The sequence below is a fragment of the Agelaius tricolor genome, unplaced genomic scaffold (assembly GCF_023055355.1).
Source record: "Agelaius tricolor isolate 1412-34295 unplaced genomic scaffold, bAgeTri1.0.p SCAF_27, whole genome shotgun sequence".
NCBI lineage: Eukaryota > Metazoa > Chordata > Aves > Passeriformes > Icteridae > Agelaius > Agelaius tricolor.
In genome coordinates this window covers 10234889-10257468 of record NW_027269287.1, presented here as the reverse complement: position 1 = coordinate 10257468, position 22580 = coordinate 10234889, and the positions used below count along the sequence as shown (strand labels likewise).

The 22580-nt window shown below is 38.9% G+C and overlaps 1 protein-coding gene across 9 annotated transcripts in view; it reads right to left on the bottom strand.

Moving 5' to 3' along the window:
• The window catches only part of TRPM3 (transient receptor potential cation channel subfamily M member 3), a 413447-nt gene that overhangs the window by 64403 nt on the left and 326464 nt on the right, over positions 1–22580 (bottom strand). For all 9 annotated transcript variants that reach the window (XM_071448697.1, XM_071448692.1, XM_071448696.1 and 6 more), the window contains exons 9-10: positions 8108–8180; positions 1006–1106 (exon numbers count right to left, since the gene is read on the bottom strand). In XM_071448697.1, the coding sequence (XP_071304798.1) occupies positions 1006–1106; positions 8108–8180 (174 nt within the window). The remainder of the gene's footprint in view (positions 1–1005; positions 1107–8107; positions 8181–22580) is intronic.

Sequence of the window (22580 nt, the reverse complement as noted above, 5' to 3'; positions counted from 1 at the left end):
CAAGGATACTTCAACAGAAGCTTTTCCCATTGTTATAATTTTTCCATGGGGAATTGTAAATGCTCATGTAATGATAGCATGTGAAATTTTAATGACAGTGATGAAACAAGTGTCACAGCAGTGACTAATATGGTCCAGCTGAAACTCCTGAGTGAATAAGTTGGACTTTAAGGAGATACAGGTAAGGATGTAGACTTTTTTTTTTTTTTTTTTTTTTTTTTTTTTTTTTTTTTTTTTTTTTCTGTGTGACTTCTGCACCTGTAAAAGCTGTAGCACAATCAAGGAGTTGACTTTTCCTTCTCTGCCTGACACAGTATTCAATAAGTCCTCTATTTACAGTCCTCCCACTCCTGAAGAGAATCCACACCCCTGGTGCTCCCTGAGAATGGTATTAGCCAGGGAGCAACTGAAGCACAGGACGGTGCAGATGTTGAGCAGGCAGATCGATGCAGAGCAGCAGTGGGAGCAGAATTAACACCACCAGAGGTCTGGAGCCACAGCCCATTCCTGGTGACACTGCTGATCAGCTCCTGCAGTCTACCTGACCTCCAACATTTGTATGGTGTATTTTTTATGTCAAACCTTCACCTCACATTCAGTATTTGCATATAAAAGCGTGCTGCTTGAAGAGAAAAAAGAAGTTTTGACTTTCCTTGAATTTATAGTCTAGCACTAAAATACGGCTGTATACTCGTTTTCCTCAGCTTGCAGAGTCATGTTTGGTAGCATAACTCTGGTACTTCCCGTTTTCTCAGCGGTATGGTGTCCTACTGTTAAGGCATCGCTAGATGTCACCATTTCCTTGGACAATAGAACACATTAACCTCTCTGCAACTGTGCCTGCCTTCAGCTACTGTGCCTGGGAACCGTGTGCTTGGCACGACCCAGTGTATTTCAAACCACACTAAAACCACCACTGCAAAGAGAATGGATTTAGTACTCTGTAGGGTGCAAAGTGTTTCTAACAGAAGATGCTGTGTGTATATACACATATATATACTGTACCGGCCACTGCTGCCCATAAATAAAGATCTGGCTGCGGGCGATGTCCACTCTGTTCCAGGCTAGTGCTAGGCTCAGCTGGTCGGGAGCAGATGCGTTCGCTCCTGTGTTCACAGACAGGGGAGCAGGGAGGAGAGCAGGAGAAAAAAGAAACAAGAGATTAGGCTCAGTATGCCCTGGTAACTCCTCTTTGTGAAGAGTCTCACAGATGTCCATGTGATTTCTGCAACTGATCTCATATTAAAACAAAACGAAACCTTCCATTTCACCTGTAAAAAAAAAAAAAAAAAATCTGTTTTCAAATCTGCATCTCTAGTTCTCAGATTGTCTTACAGACATTAAATATTTCCTCATAATTCCCTTCAAAATACTGCAGATACAGGTGATATCAGAAGAGGCAATTTTTGGTTTCTCTCCTACTGAATGTGAAGCAAGAGAACAAGCCAGGATACAGATGGAACTGCAGGAATACACACACCCCCACATGTACCACATAAACGTGCACACACACACACACACACACAGACACACACACAAACATACATGCCTCTGGCAATTACAAGAAGATTCAACTCATACAGACACCATTGATTTCAGTAGTTCTTCATGTTTTTGGCATCTTACACATTCCAGCTGGATAAGAAGCATAGGAGGGAGTTTCTCCCCTACTTGTACTGAAGCATCCTGGTGGGACAAATTTCCCTTCACATATGAAATACCCATGTAAGTAAGCATTCTATAAAGCTTGTGTCAAGGTATAATATATCCAAATTAAATGAGAAACTATGCAGATGATAAGATGGATTCGGAGCTCTTTGTTTTTGGAAGGGAGGATATGATTTTCCCTGCAGTTTTAATGGACATTGTGAGACATTCCTGTCCTGCTGTGCTTTTTTATTTCACAGTTCTCAGCTAACTTGTAATAATAAAACAGCATTTGTGCTTCAATGTCAAAGCGAGAACTGGCCTGAATGAACTGATCAACCAAATAAATAAAGGGCTCTTTGACTTTTAACTACATATCTGCTTGCAGTGGTTAGGTGATTGTATAAGGGCTTATTTTTTAAAGACCTCATATCTCTACTGTTGTTTTGTGTTTATTAATTCTTATACTGATATCATGGAGTGAGAATAAATAAAAGCTTTTCATTACTTCAAAGCATTTGTGTCCCTATTTCAGTACAATTCAAACCCATACACTGTTCCAGTTGAAAGTGGACTCTGAAATTGGAGGCAATGAAAACATAAAGCTGGCTGCTGAAATTCTCTGTGAAGACCTTAATAAAAAACTTTGTGGAGCTTAGCCTATAGTTTAATTTCACAACTCTCAACTTTGAAGTCAGTTTACTGCTGATATGGCCAATTCCTTGTCAATACCTACAGTAATTGTTTGGGAGATGGTGAATTGTGAATCATCCAAATCACATTCATACAGAAATGAGCTCTGATAAAAAGGTAGACAATGCAGGAAGAGAATAGAATTGAAACAAATGAAGAAGGTAAAAAGAAGTAAAAATACTTCTGTGACTTCTGTGGCTAAGATGTATCAGGAATGCCCCTTTTCATAAGACACAACTTCTCATTGCTATGTACTGCAACACAAACAAGAGCTCTCACAAGAGACCTCAGGGGGGATGCCAACAACATCTGAAACTTTTGGAGCGTCTTACACAAGCAATATGCAGCATTCAAGAACAGAAAATATTTACCTTTGGGAAAGGCAAAAATGTCTCTACATTTCTACATCCCAAGATTTATTTATAAAAACAGAAAAAAAAATACCTGCAGTGAGTATGATAGTATAAATTAAACACAGAGAGCAAATAATGTTCTCCCCCCTTGTGAAGCAAACAAGAGATGTTCTCATCAGATCTCTTCCTTCCCAATCATGTGCCTGTAGGAGAAGTGAGAGCTTTAGCAGGTGCTTAGTCAAGGTTTTTGGTGAGCCATGGAGGAAACACATGGGTGAACTCTAAAACCTGGGGGCAGTGACAGTGATTCCACAGCCTGACAACATTTCACACATGTGATGAGGGAGCTCCAGTTCCTGATTTTCCTACAACAGCCTATGATAGGGGTAGCCAGAGGTGCCATCTAGTTAGAAATAATTTTGGATCAAGAGCGGATCAGACGGACTTGGGGAGGGAAGGGGGTTGTTTACACTTCCCCTACTTGAGGCAGAAGTCAAGCTAAATCACTGAGGTAAATAACCTCTGAGCCCTAACAGGGAGTGATCTCCAGTTCGTGGCAACTGACCCTAGCAGTCCTGGCCCTTTTCATGCTTTAGAAAAGATTCAGCTGGCAGATAAATAGAGGGTCTTCTGGTGCATTTGATCACAGGAAGGAACGGCTGGCATGGGGCATGAGGTGGTGCCTGCTCATCCATTCACCAAAATTGTTTTCTTTGAGCATGCTGATTGCTCCAAATACTGAGCAGAGGGGAAAGCAAGCCGTGGTCCAGCCTGTGCCCTTCCCATCTCCCTTCACTGTGCTTAAGGCTGCCAGCAGTGGCCGAGTTTTCCTGTTGGCGCATGTGCAGACCCAGAGTTGATGCTCTTCTCAGCGCTTGCTGCCACAATGTTTGAGTTCATTGTCTCATAGAGCACTGCAGGTATCTGGCAGTAGAAGGAAATGTGTGGCTTCTCAAGGGGATGTTGTACTCCAGGTCTGAAGCAGCCTATCAGCTAGGGTGTTGATTATGGATGTGCATCCTGGGGCTCTGGTGCATTTGGTTGGATGAGTGCTTCCACAGTACAGTTTCTTGCTGGAAAGCCCTTGCTTCCTTCTCCTCTTTCCTGTCTTCTCTGAGGGGTTTTCAGATGAATGTGGATAACACTGATTTTACTTAAGAGGAGAAGGAAAATCAAAGCTATGAATGTTTGTACAGAGCAGCATAAGGGCTGTGGATACCTTTTAATTGATTTTATTCTAGGATAGAACTGATGACCTTTGTCTCACATGAAAAAGGAAGTATTCAGGCTATTTTAGGTAGAATTCTACCCACGATTAAGAAGTATGAATGATTCCACTCATATAAGAAAAACTCCCCAGAAAAAATATGAGATGGCCTTTTTAAGGTACAGTCTGCTTTCAATCATTTCCTTGACTGCATTTAGTGCCATAGAATATGGACTTGAGTCAGCAGGAAGAATCCAAAATGTGACCTCTCTGGGGATGCCTGTCACTCATGAGTGTCACTGTAACTTGCTCAAATCAAAGCCAAAGGATATTTGGGAAATACATAAGGTAGAGTTAATAACCTATTGCATTGTATTATTTTAATTACCATATCATACTTATTGCATTAAATAATGTTTTGGGTAATATGACTAATGTCTCTGTAATATTTACTCAGTATTCTGGTGTCTGGCTGATTCTAAGATATGTTCCTCAAAAGAATGTTTTGAGACTATGACAACATCTGCAGTGTGACCCTTCTTTTCATCTGCTCCTAGAAGAAAAGTTGCAGTTGGGATGCAATACATTGTTTTGGCAGTATTTTATCTTGGTATAGATACCACTGGATATAGATAGACTGCTGGGACAGCTGTTAGTTCCTGCAGATGTTAATTTTATGTTCTTAGGCTGCCATCCAGCAGTGCTTGCATAGACTCTTTTGGTAAAAAGTCACATTGTCTACACAATATTTTGGACTGAAAATGTAATAACTCCTTTATGATACAGCCTGGGACTATAAACTCAACGCTATCTCCTCGGGGAGCCAGGGTACACATCAGACAATGAGTGCTGTGCACTTGCAGGATTACTGAAGAGCTTTTATGTACTTATTACTACAGGCTTTTATGTACTGGCTAAAGCTTACTGTGACCAACATAAACCCCTAAAGGATTCTCCTGGAATAGCCTATGATCTTGGTGCTCAGGTATCTGGAAAGATGAAATGACATGAAACATCTACCTAGACAGAAATGGTTGTGGGATATCAATTTCCACAGTGCACATAAGCATGTCAGTCTCCTCTTTGAATCAACATCTAAAGAAAAGAACTAGATTAGGGAAAATGAAAAAACAAATTAACTTTTTGCTCAGTGTCTCTACAGGTCCAATGCTATCTCCTGTTTCAGCAGCTCTCTAGTGCAAAGGCTGCCTTTCCACAGCATTTGCTACAGAACCATCCTGGCAATTAGGAAACCAATTGACAATATAAAAGCAGATAGCAAAAACAGCTACAAGTGCAGTAACCAGATAGCTGACCTAACTCTGAAACCTTTTTGTGTCTTTGATTTTATGGTTGGCAGACTATCCTTGACCATCTGATACTACATGATGGCTATTCAGTGAGCATGAATCATGACTTACTCACAGGCTGGAAAGTAGGCAGAACTTCAGCTCTGCTGCAGCCTAGCATGGTTTACCCCAGCAGGTACATGGCAGTAATATCACTGTATGCACATACCACACAGCACCTCTCCCTTTCCCAGTGCTGACAGTAGTACTGGGGAGGCTTCTGGAGCACCATCTGAAAAATTGCTGGCACTAGTCTGCTCCAGACATTGCAACAGCTTCGTGAACTAGGATCTTTGAAGCCACTTCAAAACAAGTGTTTTTTTAGACCATCTCCATATGCTGTCTTTAACTTCCCTGTCATATGCCTTCTGCTTCACTAGCAGCTGCAAAAGGACAAAATCCATTATGGTGTGAGTTCCAACTGCTCAAGTTAAGAGAGCACAAACAGTTAAACTGTATTGATAAACTTGCCTGCTATAAACTCATGCCTTTGGAAACTTACTTCCCACATTTGTGTCTCTCAACATTAAAAAAAAAAAGAATTTGCAAACCATATGCTGTTGTGACATCCATGCAATGTAAATTGATAACCAGTTTGGATGCCATTCTGTAGTTTATTGAAGATCACTTCCAAGAAAGATAAATCTTGCTGACAAGATTAAACAAGAGCCTTGTGAAAACAAACAAAGAAATAATATATGGTGCTGGGTTTGGGGCTTGTGGAATATGCTGTACAGGAGAACTCCTGAATTGGCCAGTGTGTCTGGTGTGGGTTTAAAAAGAGATTAGCTCATCACAAATTTTACACAGCAAATAGGAAGTGATATTTTGTGTTTCCAAACCCTTGTCCCACTCCTCCATGACCAAATCACTCACGCACGGGTGGGATGGTCATTAGCTGATGATGACCATCCTCTTGCACTACCAAAAGCTGCAATTTCCTCATCAAGAAGACTGAAAAAAAGTTACTGGTATTCACTTACCAGTTTCATACATTGCTCTGCTCCTTTTTTTTACACAGTACTTGAGAGTAGGAAGAGATGAATTCTTAAATTTAAATTTATGAATGTCAAGATAACTCAGACTCAGTCTTCAAATCTCTTAATTTACTGATTAAAATTATTATTTTTCTTTAATTTTAGAGACAATAAACTGTAGGAAGTAAGTTTTCAATGCTGTGGAAACTCTAATGCCGCGACAATTTCAATGTCATGAAAATTCCAAAAGGAAAAAAAAAAATCTATTTATTTTACCTATTATAAATAAATTACTTATTAAAAAGCAATAGACAAGTGGTTCAGCATTGCTACCCTAGCCTTTGATGAAAAACCCAAGTATCCATCAGGCTAGTGAGGTATATTTTCAGAAAATCAGTATTTCTTTCTAGGTGGGCCAGAACACCTGTACAAAGACACGGTGTGAACAAGGACAACTGACTTGGCTGAGACAACAGATCTCGTCTTTGCACATATTGATTAAACACCTTGTGATCAGGAGGCTTACATGAGCCAGAGGCGCCTGATGAATCTGATCTTCACTGAGTACCTTCATAATCAGAAAGTCCAGAGGAGCAGGGAAGATGAGGTGTAAGTCTTAGTTCCTCTGGCTCTTTCTTGAGCAAGAAACAAATGTTACTGCCATCAGCAGATTTTTAAATCAAGGTTCTCAGACAAGCATGAAAGGAGATGTCAGAAGTACTTACACAGATCCAGACACCTCCTGAGCTAATAAAAGTTTCTTATGATGACTTGCGTTCTCAACATCAAGAGAAAAGGAAACTTTGTTTTACTAAGAGGCCAACAGCACCAATTAAGTACTTGCAAAATGGATATTCCAGACCAGGGAGGACTGCTCATATAGTGAGACAGCAACCACTAAAACAGTTGCTCATGTAAATACTGCAAAAGAACATTTCAAATAGAAAACAGTCCCTCACAGGCATGTGACTTATTTTCTTCAGCTTCCAAGAGTCAGTTTTCAGAAGACTCCAGGGATCTGTGTTGGGATACAGATCTTGAAAACACATTTAGAAAAAGCGGAATCACAACTCTAAGACATTCTTTGCCTTATTAATAGAAAACAAGAGCAGTACTTTCAGGGATTGTCTTAAAAGCAAATGTGAAGAGAATACCTTCACACTGAAGGTAATGAAGGATTCAGTTACATTTAAGATAAAAATGAAACCTACAATTATATTATTTCCAAGGAACAAAAGAGAAATTTGGTGATAGATGAAATTCTTGATTCTTGTTTTGAACTAATTTTTTAATTAATATAGATCAGGGTCTATCATGAACTGTAGCAATAGCAAATTTAAAGTCAACATTTTAAGAGCAGAAGTGTAACATGTAATGGCTTAGAATGATGTAAAAACAAGCCAGATTAAAGATTAAAAGGCCAACCATCCCAATAGCTATGCTCTTAAATCTACAAGTGGAGGCTGAAAGGAACCTCACACCACTTCCAGACTTTCTAGGGATGACTACAGGTAACATCTTACTTTGTCAATAGAGCCAGCTTTATCTAAATGGATGTTTTAGCTACCAAGGTAATCTGAGTCTGAGGAGTTCTTTGGCTTCTCGTGAATACTGAGCTTCTCAAGTAACTGGTGTTGGGGGTCACCACTGGTATTTCTTGTGACACATCAGTGATTGTGGAGAATAAAAATTCAGAAAGGAAAAACAGTAGCTGTTTAAACATTAAAGAAAGAGCTGGGTTTGTATAAAGCAATTAGAGCAAGAAGCATACTTCAGTTTCACAGTATAGATTTATCATCTTGATAGATATGTCAATAAATGCAGGTTTCAGGACACCAGAGACACAAAATGGATTGATATAGATTCACTCAACTCTGTTACCTTTTAGTAGTGCTGTCAGGATAGCTAAATCAATATCCTGGTGTCCTTCTGATCCCATTCGAAAAACTGTGATCTGCAATATTAATAGACAATACCATTATTAAAACGAGAGTAATTAAAGAAAAACAACTTAAATTAGGGCAACGTGATTTGAATCTTAAAATGTCCTGATGTCTATGAGATAACCTTACTTTATTTGCTTTATGAGGAACTAATTAAATTGGATTAACACACAGTATATTTTGTGACATAAAATTTGGTAAGATAGAAATTGTATTAATCTTCATATTGAAAAAAAGCACTCAGTGACACTTACAGGGTGAAACTAGAGATGAAGGAATGTTCCTGTATTAGAGTGACATTAGACTTAATGTTCTCAACAGATTACAAGAAAGATTTAGGTGTCCTATGAGTGCGGACCTAATTGATGGTATATGGAATAGAATAAATATTTTCAAGTGATATTAGAAACCTATTCAACCTTGAGATTCTATACAGGAAAGCCTTTGATAAATAATCTAAGAATTATGCTTCTAACAGGTCTGGGAACATCTTCAGCCATGTATGGTCAATGACCTATAGCTCTAAGTTATAGGCTCTGAGGCAGTGAGGTGAGATTCACAATCCATAAATTATAAGAATGAATGTGCAGCTGTTCCTTCTTGCCAGAGTCACTCTTGGTTAAGACTGCATTGAAACATACAGAAGTGTAAATCCCCTTGCTCCTTTTGTTGCCATAGCAATAGCTTTTTTTGAATCTCTGCGTCTTATCAAGCAACACAGATTGCAGCGTTTTACTTGTGCCTTTCTTTTACCCATGAAAACTATGTCATCATTTTGATCTGAGCACTTGTTGTCTGTTTTTTCTTTTGCTGGTATGGACTGCCTCAACTCCTTTTTTTTTTTTTTTTAGAATAAGTGACACCTTTAATTAGGAATTACATAAGCATTTTTTATATTCATATTGAGCAACATCTGTTGTTTCCATGTTCCTAGATTCCTACTCATACAGCGCTGAACTGCAACAGCATCTGATATTGAGCAAACATCAGGGCACCAAGTACTGTCTACTGTCACAGAAGAAGGAGAGATACAAGGTCTGAAGGACAAGGCAAAACTTCAGTGATAAGCTCCAGTCTGACACTGAAAAGTGCTGTAGAGTGTATCCCAGGAAATCCAGTGCAGCCCTCCTTTAGCACCTATTCTACCTTCATTTGATCCTAGAGTTTCAGAGGTTTTGGTAGCAGTGACAGTAGAACAGCATCTTAGAGGCTAAAAAGCAAACTGGATAAAGGAATAGGAAACTGGCTTAGCTCAATTAGTCAATTGAGTTAGGTGATGTAAGACATTACTTATGTTAGGCAACCTCCCCAGCTAAAGTACACTATTTCCAAGTTAGACTTGATTTGATCCTTCACAGAGCTCTTGATACAAAGCATAAATGATACTTTAATGAAGTGTTTTCTCTCTCTCTCTCTCTGGAATATACAGATATTTCTGGCAAACTACTCGATGTCTATCCCCAGACCACAAGTTCAGAATGGAATAGAATAGGATAGAATTGGAATAGGAATAGAATAGTAACAGAATAGATTATTTCAGTTGGAAGGGACCCTCAACAATGATCTAGTCCAACTGCCTGATGCAGAGCTGGCCAAAAGTTAAAGCATGGTACTAAGGGCATTGTCCAAATGCCTCCTAAACACTGACAAGCATGGAACATCAACCACCTTTATAGGAGCATGGATTTGATCAGGGTTGATCCTGGGTTTGATCACATTCTTGTAAAGAAATGTTTCATTATAATTTTCCATTTTTTTTCTATTTCCATGATGACTGGCAATGAAGCTTTCCTGGCAATGCAGGTACTCTGCCCATAGGTAATGTGAATAGAAATACACATCTCTATGTATGTCTCATCTCAAAACACTATCTCTATGTATGTCTCACCAGTCAGTAGGTGAGCTGATGAGACCAGACCCTCTGCTCTACATGGTCATGATGGGCTTCCCCTGCCACAGATGACAAACTTGGAAGGAGCATGAAATGGCAAAATGTCCTTCTCTGTCTTTAGGTGTCAGGAGAGGCAGTCTGCACATTGGGGACTGAATATAATGGACAACACAGTTTGGAGGAGGAACAAACAACATCACAAACTAAACACACGATTGGTGAACTCCCAACTTAATAAAAAGTAATGATATAAATTGCAAGCACTGAACAGCTTATCACCACAGGAAAATTAAAGAAAGTACTTTTCTGACATTGGACCACATATAACCTTAAACTTCCAATTTCTTTTTTAACCCTCTTCTCTGCATGCATCAGAAAAATAAACCCACCGGAAGAATGAAGTGTTGCTGTATTAAAAATAAAATGGAAATACGTAAATTAGTTACATTAGAATAAAAAGGCTGTTCTTCCACATCAACTATTGCTTTACTATTTTTAAGAGGCCTAGCATAATTCAAGTAGCAAAATAGAGAAGACAAATATTTGGGGAAAAAAAGGATGGAAACTGAAAGATTGCACAGACTGACATTAGAATTATAATTTTGGGGTCATGTCTGATATTGAACTAGAATTTCAGACAGAACCAAGGAAAAATATGATACTTCATACAGTCACATAATCATAGGATCTTTTAGTTTGGAAAAGATGTCTAAGATCATCCAGTTAAACTGTTAACACAGCACTGTCAAGTCCACTGGTAAATCATGCGCTACATCAATTCTTCTTTTAAATACCTCCAGTGACTCAACCATTTTCCTGGACAGCCTGGTCCAGTGCTTAACAAGCCTTTCAGTGAAGATTTGTTTCCTAATATCCAGTCCAAACCTGCATTTCCCACCTGGGAGAAGAAACTTATCCCTGCCTCACCACAACCAACTTTTAGGGAGTTCTAGAGAGTGATAAGGCTCCTTTGTGCCAGGCTAAACACCTTCAGCTTCCCCAGCTGATCCTGATTAGATTTGTGCTCCAGACCCTTCCCCAGCTCTGCTGCCTTTGTCTGGACATGACTCAGCACCTCACATTATCACAGAAACACAGAATGTCCTGAGTTGGAAGGGATCCACAAGGATCATTGAGTACACCTCCTGGCCCTGCACAGGACACCCCAAGAGTCAACCCATGTACCTGAGGATATTGTCCAAATGCTCCTTGAACTCTGTCAGGTTTAGTACTGGGACCCCTTTCCTGGGGAGCCTGTTCCAGTGCCCAAACACTCTCTCAGTGAAGAATCTTCTTCTAATATTCAACCTGAACCTCCCCTAACACAACTTCTGACCCAAAACCAAACACAGGGCTCAAGGTGAGGCCTCAGGGAGTGACTCTCACCTCAGGCTGAGCACCAGGGGACAGTCACTGCCCTGGTCCTGCTGGCCACACTGCTGCTCATATAAGCCAGGATGCCATTGACCTTATTGGCCCCCTAGGCAAACTTCTGGCTCATGTTCAGCTGGCTCTCAACCAAATGCTCAATTTGATTTCAAAATCCTCTGAGTTTAGGACCTCAAAGACTCAGCTGGCACTGTGGATTTCTGTATTTTCTGCAAAGAGGCAGTAAACAAATATGTCCAGCCTCTTCTTATGGTTTAGATTTACTGTCACAATCCATAGCTGCTTGCTCTCTGTGACAGAGGCACTCCTCCTGTTTAAGGCAACTGAACTTTTGTCCAGGCAGATACTCAGTAAGAAGGAGTAACTGAGGGTAACCCTACTGCATGAGGCAGTCAGTGAGAACACAGAACCAGCTCCAAATAAACACTCTGGCTGGAGCCTGGGCTGAAAAGCAGAACACAGCAGAAAATCTGAGAACATATCAACCACTTTACACTATAGATATCTGCAGACACAGGGCTGTTTGAGCTATCCATCCACAGCAGCTGGCTGGGTGGCCTCCACCCCTCCTTCAGCATAGATGCCTCTCACTGTTATTGCTTGACACTGAGAGATTTTTTACCTGGTGCCAGATATTGATGGGTTGATAAAAGACATTTTTCTGCAAGCATGGAAGGTTTAAAATACTTGTAGCAACCTTTAATTTCTGTAGTCAGAGGCAAGAGGAAATGCAGACACGTCCTAAAGTACTTATGCAGAATTTGCATTTAAAAATGTCCAATATCTTTAGGTCCAAAAAAACCTATTGCTGGAGACCTCTTGTTCTGGTGTTTTCTTTCCCCTGAGTTAACAGGTAACGATTTCAGGTTTCCAATGTGGTCAACTCCAAGAGTCATTAATGTATGTCACAACCTGCCAATGCAACTTACAAGTACATTGGTGGGTGAATCTCTGCAGAGAACTGATAAGGAACACACTGGGGACATTGGCTGGACCCTGTTAAAATAGGATACAGATGCTTCTGCACTACAAAACATGCTGTGCTAAAGGAAAATATCTCAGTCAGTAAGCTCTATTCCCAGCTACCTCTTTCTTGATGAGTGTCTTCCACCTTGGTAGATGCCAAAAAACCAGAAAATTAAAGCCTTAGAAACGCATTTAATAGCTCATTGCTAAGAAAAAGAAAAGCCTTTGTTCTTTCAGAGAAGAGACAATGCCTAAGAACACCTACCTACTGCAGACCCTTTAAGCCTGTTGAGTTTTACCCTCTGCACAACTTTAGAAGAAAAAAATACAGAAGGAAGAACAACCTAGGAAGGTGTGCATATGGAATCCAGGACATTTCACTACAAAGTAATAAATCCCAAGGAACCTGTATTTAAAAGTAATATATGCTAAGGACTTGCTCACGTACCAAAAGGAAATCAGTGGGTAAGAGTTGCAGATTTAGTCAAACTACCACTAGACATTCTTCTGTATTGCTGTGAAAAAGGGAAGATAAGTTTAAAAAGAAATTTTGTTTGTGCTGCTCTGTTTCATATTGTATCTATGAAAACATTTCCTATTTTTCATAGGAACATAATGAAAGAGAGTGTTAGAGAGTAGAACTACCAACTACCCTGCTGTTTCCATTTACCATTTACTCTACCCCTCCATACCCCACTTTCTTTTGAGCCAAAAACCAATTTACATCCAAAGAAGAAAAGAAACCCTAAAATCAAGTACTCTTTTTTTCCCATAGGGATTTGGGTCCAGATTATTACCTCTGTGTAGCTGGTATTTTCAATTGTTGGTGTTAAATTATTTTAAATTAACTTAAATTAACTCAATTATTTTAAAATAACTTCTTTTTTTTTCTGCTCCTCTGCCACCCCATCAGGTAATTTGGGGATGGTCTTTTTCCTATTTCCTCCTTTCTTTCCGCAGTGTTCACACTATTTATAGGCTTGAAACAGCCTTTTCAGGTAATTTTCTGAGTCATCTCAGTGAGCAACTGTGATTTTCAACAGAAAACATTTTTTAGAAAAAGTATTTTTCTTTTTTTCTTTGCAAATACAGCAGAAGCCGGGGTTACCATTCCTTACAAAAACAAAATTTTATTGCACTGCACTGAAGAGATAGATCTTCAGAAAGGCATACCTGAAAACAGGCAAATGAATCATCAGTAGAGGTTTCCCAAAAAGCTGCAAAGCAGTTGATAGGCAACTGGATTCTTGCTAAATGTCTTGAATTCTTTTGATGTGCCCATAGTGGTCTCCTTGCAAAATACAGTAGCAGATACATTCAAAGCTGGGGCAGCAGGACTCCATCCAGGTGGAGGTGCTTGGAACCTGACAGTCAACCTTTTGCTAAAACAAATTACTTCCTATTTCCCTCCACAAAACCTGCCTGAGTAAAATGCAAAATGTTTGCCCTTAAAAGAAGGAAGAGGAGACACATGCTCCCCTGTCACCCCCCCCCCCCCAAGTCTCCCCCCACAAATCAACAGACCACAAAACAACAAACCACAAACAAACAAACAAACCCAGCAATAAAAAGCTGGGAAGGTTCTACCTCATTGCAGATTTTACTGAAGTATCTTAATGTGAACAGGATTAACTTACAGAAAAATAAACTAACTGCATCCTCATTCTGCCTAGGAAAATGTGGCAGGAAATCAATGAGCTAAAACTGAGCCTTTGCAAGCAGGATTACAGCACACTGTGATAGTTGCCAGCAATAATCACAGTCCAGCAGGGCAGAAACCTAATTTTCAGGCAGGGCAGGTAGAAAGCAAGTAAAAACCAAGAAGATGGAGTCAAGAAGAGCGGGTGGATAGAAAGCAAGGTGGGAGGAGGCTGGAGAGGTGCTGGGCGGAAGTAGAACGAAAGTATTATCTGACCTTGCACTCTACCAAAAGCACTTATTTTAAAACTGCTTTGCTCTGTTTATAATCTGTTCCATCCTTGTTTGACAGATTACTTTTTCTTTCCTTTTCTTTTCTTTTACATAGTTTCTGGCTCAGCAGGGTCAGTTTAGTCTTATGTGTTTCATTCATTCTTTTATTTTTTCTGATATTGCATTGAGCTCCTAAAGGCAAAGTCAGGTAACGGCATTTTACTTGAGAGCAGAGAATATCAAACAGACTTACCAGACTGTGTCTGGAAAACCAGCATCCAGATTAGCAAGTAGTAAAACACAAATTTTGTTTTGCTTTAAAGAATGCTCCCTAAGCCATCATAACTGTGTCACAGCTTGCCATATTCAGGTGGATGTATAAATTATTAACTTTCATCAATATGAGCTGCTATGCATTGGACAGTATCTACAAGTCTGTACTGCACATGGGCAAAGTTGATTTTATCCCTAGAATGAGAAGCAAGAGCAACAGACAATAATCATCAACTGTAAATTTCCCGGGCCATAGGATGGCAACGAATCTAAAAACTGTTCTGAAATAGTCTAAAGCAGTGTCTGGTAAAATGAATGACAGATCATAAATATTTTTTCAAAGTACCAGCATATCCAGTTCCTCTTTTCATGCCTTTACTAGGCAAAAAATAAGTCTTTCCCTCCTAACACAGAAATTTTTCCCCCTAGGATTTATTCTGAAAATTCCACAGAAATGGAAGAGCTTATTCTGTTTGAGGTAATTGTAAGGTGCCAGGATTAAATTGGAATAGCTATGTGGCACAAGTCTGCACTTGTATTTATTCTGTAACATGTGAAAATTAATTTTTTTACAGTATGGTAAACCTTGACCACTTCAGAGTATGGAGAGCTGAAATATGGTCAGATTTTTAGCATGTATTTGTTTGGAGAGGGAGACTGATGTGCACAATTGTACAGAAAGATGTTTTACCCTGTGTCATGAAAGAGACAAGAGATGAAGGAGAAAAATATTTTTTAAACCTTAAATTCACTGTACGTGCTGACTAGACAATGGATAGCTGAAGATGAAGGAAAAAAATCAGGATAGGAGTGAAGAGAGCAAAGAAAGCACCAAGTGTGCTCACATTACAAACTTAGCACTCTAAGAATGCTGCAAATTATTCATGCTTTTAGAGATGCAATTTTTTTCCCATCATCATTTCATTATGACATCAGGAGAAACTATATGGTGATTTAAAATATATTTGAAGTGACCTTTTTTAGTTACCTCCAGAAGATCTTTTAATGTCTTTAAATTTCACTGAAATATAAATTTCAGTAAATTAAATTTCACTCTGAAATATAAATATCACCTCTGACATATAAACTTTTTTTTATGCACCTCAGTTATATAAGTAAGAATAAAAACTCTCCCTTTTCTAAAAATAACACAGATGCAATTGTGAGTGGAACCTGAAAGTCTTCTCTTTTAGAATACAGTTTGGTTTGGCTAAAGAGGCAATTGCTTCCAGAGTACATGTTGACATTCATAATTTAGCTAGGCCAGGCCTACTTAAATATTTCAGCAGAAAATTACCCTGAAAATAAAAATGAGAGTTTGATAAAACAAAACATGAAAGGAGGTCAGTTATGCAAATTGTCAAAATGGTAAGATGGGAAAGCATTTCCCTTTTTCTTGGAAGGAATAATACTTTTTAACACAGGGGAAAAACTGTTTGAAGAGGAGGCATAACAAAGATCAAAGTGAGCAGGTGAGTCAGTGGGTCATACTGCAGAAGAAGAGGGATGGCCAAGTAAGAGAAAATTCAGGAACAGAAAGATTAGAGGGAATTGTGTTTAGGGAAAGCATAACTTTAGTAGTTTGTTATTTTGAGGAATATGAAAGAGAATTCCAAATGAGGAAATATGAGGGGAGAAGTTTGAATGTTCATTGAAAAATTTCAAATATTTTTACCTCTCCTTCATTGTGCAAGCACTGCAACAGTTCATGTTTTAATTTGATTTTTCATAGACTCAATGTCTAGTAAAAAGCAGGGAACAAGCAAAACAATCAGTGCTTATAAGAAAGACAGCAATTCTGCAATTGAGCCATCAATTGATGTAAGTTACTGTAAATGTTTGGCTTTCCCTGTACCTGGTACCTTTTCTTCCAGACTGGGCAGCTGAGACAGCCTTAATGACTGAGAGAACAGGCTATGTAAATCTCACAGCTCTGTCCCATTAAAAAAAAAAAAGAAAAAAAGATGAGTACATACTGTTTAAGTCTTATAGTACTATCAAGATTTTGGAATAGAATGTGCATATTTTCCAGTGGAATAAATGACCAAAAATGTTTTGGTAGTAAACCTGTTTCTTTTCCCCTACACAACAGGTTTCACACTGGTACATTAGGACATTTAGCTGCCTGAATTAGCAGTCGCTGTGGTTAAAGTTGTAGATTGATGAGTAAATATGAATTGTAGATCACAAAGCGTGTAAGCAGGCTGATACATGCCAGACACTGTCCTATAGAACTCTGGGCTGTGCACATCACAGACTGTGAACTTAAGCAGAGATGTGATTTCATGTAGACTTAGCAGAAACTTGTTAAGATCATCCAAAAGAGAGTAATTGTTTTAACTGCTGAGATAGACATCTTCATTCACACATTCATATAATCCAAGGTCTGCCATTACCCTGTTTCAGACCAGAAATGTGTAAGTGTAATGTAGCTCACTTCCTGGAACTCTTCTACTATAGAGAGAGTTCTTGGAGGTATTGGCAAGGCATTAACATAATAGATATTCTTCTGAAACATTAAAGTCACAAGTTATGGAGAAAGTTCATCACTGAGATGGATATTCTGTTACTCTAAGAAAACAAGAATTCAGTTTGGTTATTCCCATTGATGTATATCCTGAAAAATTGTGTAATGCAAGTCATGGCCATAAAAATATTGCCTGCGAGTCTTACATGCACTTATATGTCTTCTGAACTGAAAATGCTGACCTTAGAAGGAAGTTTTGTGAGTTGATAGGGTGGCAACAATATTGATGCTGGGGACTGTTGCTCCATGTTAAACTTCAATTTCTACTTTTCCTTTGCAACAGTTTTCAAACAGTCTGATGAGACATGGATGCCCAGACCGCTTTGCTATGGATGATGCAGACATATGGCTATTCTGTATTGAGGGTGACAGTGTCATGACAACACGCAGAGACCAAGCAACAAAAATAGCCACAAGCCATTAGTTTCTTAGCTGGTTTGCTGGTGAGACTAAATAGGCAATACCTGGAAAAGGCAGTTTACTAGTGTGAGATATTCCTGTAGGACAGTAAATTTGCAGTTCCTGCTTTATCTACAGAAACCCTGCATCTCATACAGTGAGCTCTTCATCTCTGGCTGAGATATTATAGCACTAATGAATGAGTTTCTGTGCCCCATGTGAAGCCACAGAAAGGATAATTTTATTTTCTAAGAAAGATAAAAGAAATTATGATTTCCCTGACACAACAGATCCTGGCAGAAATAAAGGTTTCTGAACGTTATCATGGAATACATAAACTGCATGGAACCCTTCCAATTCCCTGATTGCAAAAACTGGTTTATATTATCTAACATGGAATTTTGCTGTGCCACCAAGTACTGCTTTGCCTTCAATTTCCCTGTCCAGAAAATTTACAGAGCTGCATAACAATTCAGTGTGTATTTCCCAGTATCCCTGTTAATAGTGTAAATGGGGCCATGGATATTTTCAGAAGCTTACATTTTTAGAGGGAAAAGAAACATTCTAAATTTTATTTCCGTAGCTGCAATTTTAACCACAAAATATGTAGGAATACAGGAAGTAAAGAGATTGGTAGTAAGTTTCTTTAGTATCTATCAGATGACTTCACTGTATACATCAAATAAAACAGAAAATGTTTGCTTACTGAATATAAGCCACAAAAGGAATACTGGTCTTTGCAGATATGTTCCAGATGTGAGGATGGCGCAGCAGAAGTTTAGGATGGACCCAATAAATTGTACACTTCTGCTTCTGTGGTAGGTCTGACATTTTTGTAGTTTCTATTAGCAGATGCCCTGCCTCATCTGACAGTAGCTGGGAAGCAGATGGTATGATCAAACGCTTTTCCAGGGTTCAGTGTAGTACAACAGCTGCCTTTGGTGTTTTTTGTTTTGGTTTTTTTTTGTGTTTTTTTTTTTTTTTTTGTGTTTTTTTTTTGTGTTTTTTTTTCTTTTAAATATAGCTCTTTTTCTTGTGAAAGTTGTTCTCTGAATTACTGAAATGAAAAAAAAAACCCTACTCCTGGCATTAAATTTTTGCTCTCTGTAGAGTCAATGACTGGCTTCAGCTAACTTCATCTGGCTTTTTGGCAGCTGAAAGCAAAAAATATGGTCTTGGTTCTTTACCAAAAAAGAAGTCAGGTGGGGTTTGCAGAATTAAAAACCACTACTCATTATCTTAACACTTACAGAGGTAGAACCTAAGTACTAGATTAATCCTATTGATTTGTATGGGCTGGATAGGGAGGTTTAACCTTCTCCAGAATTACTAGAGTGTCACAGTCATTCCTGAAGTAGATTGGCACATCAGTTTGGACACAGAGGACAAACTGCATTCCACTTTATGCTGTAAATCTCACAGAGTGTTTCCATGGGAGAAATGAGAGCATTTTTAGCAACCAGCAGGCCAGCAGTTACATGATGCTTTCCGGCTCCAAATGCCTGTTGCCAAATGATTTGCTGTTCACGGCAGCTATGCTGCAAGAGCTACAGTTGACTTTTACTGTTTGAGAAGACACCAAACCCTCTTCAGGTTCCTCTCTAAGAGAAAAGAATGACATCAGTAATAAAAAAAAACTAGCTGAAATGATTTTATTTTTTCTGAAGAAAAATTTCTTGAAAAAAACAGACCTAAATGAACTTCTAACCTCTGGGAAGGGCCAAAGAAACCAAGTGACAATATGCCAGTAAATTCTTAAAAGTCCATCTGATTTAGCTAATATTTAATTCAGATCAAAGTGTATGCTAATAAACAGTTGCAGCCAGCATTTAATTAGCATGTGAATTCGCTGAGCTTGCACATCTCACTGAAAAGCACAACGCTCTTAGCAGCTAGTATATGATCAAGTCAAACTCTTCCCTGTATAAACTCTTCCAGAAACACAGACAGGTTTGCTACAGTAGCCTTTTCAGTCATGCAGATCTGAAGCCATCAAGGATCAGTAAAGCCTTATTGGTAGTCCATACAGAAAAGAAACTGCTAAATCACTGTGAGACGCTGGAATGTTGATGACTCAAACAACCATTTGGAAAAGCTGAGGATGCTTTGCTGCTGATGCTCCAAGTAACTGCAAAGGGGGTGCACACCCATCTCTGGACACTACAGCTGTGTGGTGAACAAGCTAAGGGAAGAGGCTGAAAGGAGGCAAATCCTTTGAGGTGGGATAGTGCTTTTTATCATGCCAATGTCCTTACACAGGTGGCTCAGCTTCCCATGTAGCCTGAAGGTACTCATCCTTTCTGATAATTGACTCAACTACACTGAATTAAGAGGCAGCTGTAATGTTGTTGTGTCCCATGATCCACAGTATTACATTATCTGTGTAAAACTCCCTACTCCAGCAGAGGAGTAGGGCATTCCCACTGAGCCTGAGTGTAGTATCAACCCACTGGACTTTGTGCTGCATGGGCTTCCCCCAGCTCCAGTGGATCAAGACTGCCAACATCACTTCAACCAACAGGTACAGAAATTGCAACAGTCAGATCTCATCTTTGGACCCACAGGCGGTGAGTAAACACCTTTCTAATCTTATCCTCTCTTTTTCTTTCTTTTCCTTTGTACATTTTCTTAAGTGTTAATTTTTATGTTTTTATACTGTTGAATTTCTAACCAAAACTGCTACATTTTAAAATTAGCCAAGTATCTTATTCTACCTCAAAAGTTCTAGAGTTTGCAAGTAAAAGTTTGATATTGAACTTCCCAAGAATCTTGGGTTTTTTTCCCCATGCACTGCTCAGAGTAAATCAAACAACTTTTTTCAAGTGGACCAGGACATTACAATGACTCAACAGCTTCCCAGTACTTTGTGTAAGTAATTAAGAAGAGTCAAAGCCCTACAAAAGTGTGGCAATATTGGCATTTGAATACTGGCCATGCAAGGCAGCTTTCTCATGCACTGTGTACTTTGGGAAAATGGGGATCCACCTCTGTTTGACATAAAAGCACAATAAATAGCAAGCACCTTCATGATGCAGGTAGTCTTGATCTCAGCGCAATGTGCTCAGTTACTGTAGCATGAGACCTCCTCTGTTTCAATCTGACAGCAACAGAACTGCAAGTTGCAGATTAAGTCATCTTGAACTACCTACTGCCATACCCATCAACAGCACAAAGCTGAAGTGAGGTTTGCACTGTCCCTGAGCAGCCATCATGATTGCCACAGCAACCATACACTGTGGTACAGGAACAACAGGGAACACTAGAGGCAAGAGGAAAATATCTATTACTTGCTGCTGTGAGCTAGAGATGGGATTTTTTTTTCTTTTAGTGGGAAATTAATCAAATTGTATCTCTTGCCTCTTGGTGGAAATGTGTTCCATGAATGAATGCATGCCCACAAACCTATGCCCACCGACCACACTCTCCTTATTCTGCAATTCCTTCTTGTAATGCAGTAGCAGGCAATGATGCTATCAGTTTGCTTAATGTAGTCACTGAAACTTCAACTATTCAAGGAAACAAATTAAGTCGAAAATGGCCATGGTAGTAATAAGAAAACAAATTTAACCAGCAGGTGGCACATTACTGCTGGAGTTAATGTGCCATTTTTTATTATTAAGGTGTTTAGATTGGACCTGTCCTAATTCACAACAATTTCCATTTTCTATTAAATGAATAAAAGATTAGGTGTATTTACTCTCAAAACACTATTTTGGAATAATTAGTTTTATGACAAACATCTCTCACTGCCACAGGTCTGGTTGTTTTCAAGGACACAGACCTTTCAGGCTTGACAAAGTGGCCTTTCCCAGTGGCTGCCCAATGAAGCTCCACAGACAGACCCATGCAGGTCGCTGGAAAACACATTCTGGCTTCTGAGAAATTCACATAATGATTTGTGAAAAAAGCACTCCAGCAACATGCCAGTCCTAGCTGCAAAATGAAGTGCTCCCAAAAGAGTAGAGCAGCCTGTATTTGCCAGAAAACTCAGACACCAGATTTACTATCTTTAAGGGAAAATACTAAGACTAATTTTTTTTTTATTGAGACAGAAGTAAATACTCCTTTGAAAGCTGAAAACAGACTTCTGAGCTGTTACCCAACACAATGTGTTTTTCAGGGATGGCTTGAAGTGCAGTCTCCTAACCTGCTTTCTGACTACTTAGCTTTGGTGACCCCTCATGCTCTTATTTTAGCATAAAATAGGTCTTGGCAGAATCTTTTTAAAAGAATTACATGTAAATATGACAGTAGAGAATCTCCATAAATAAGCTATAAAATAGTATCCTACCCTTGTAATCTACAGCTATATGTACACAGCCATGGGTAGTCTACTTCATTTTAAATAGATTTTTATACCTTAGCCCACATTAAGCACCTTGGTCCAAATCCATTTCTGTGATGCTTGTAATGTCAACTCAGATAAGTACGTAATTTCATAAAAATTGTTCATTGAATTGAGAAGTTAAAATTCTTCTGTCTTGCAAATCTAACACACCTAGATCACTCCCCTTCTAGGGCCTCACTTTATCATTCATTGTGCGTACTTCAGCTTTAATTCAACAAAAAATTTAAACTTAATCAAGTAAATGGAACATAGACTTATTATAATTATAATTATTATCAATAATAATAATAATAATATTAATGCTTTCTGGGTGTACAATTCAGAGATCATTATTTAAGAGTGAAATCCAATATGTCAGAGCTTGAAAAATCTCATGATCTGAGAAAAGAGGTAATTTTTGCTATGATTATGTTTTTTCCCTGGCTACAACACTTGCACCAGATTTATGTAACTGATGCCAGACTTTTCACACATTTTAAGCAGGTAGAGAAGGAACAATTATTTCCAAGAAAGCTTTTTGTTACTTGCATTTTATGTTCGTTTTTCTCATCTGTGATTCATCTGTATTGATGTACTTCATGAGCATCTTCCTGGCTGCACCCTGTTTGCACTCAATTATTTAGTGGCACACAGAAATAGGACAAGCCTCTCCTGCACTATCTACTTTGTTCTCTATCAGTCCAGCAGCTACAGAATCAGATAGGCAG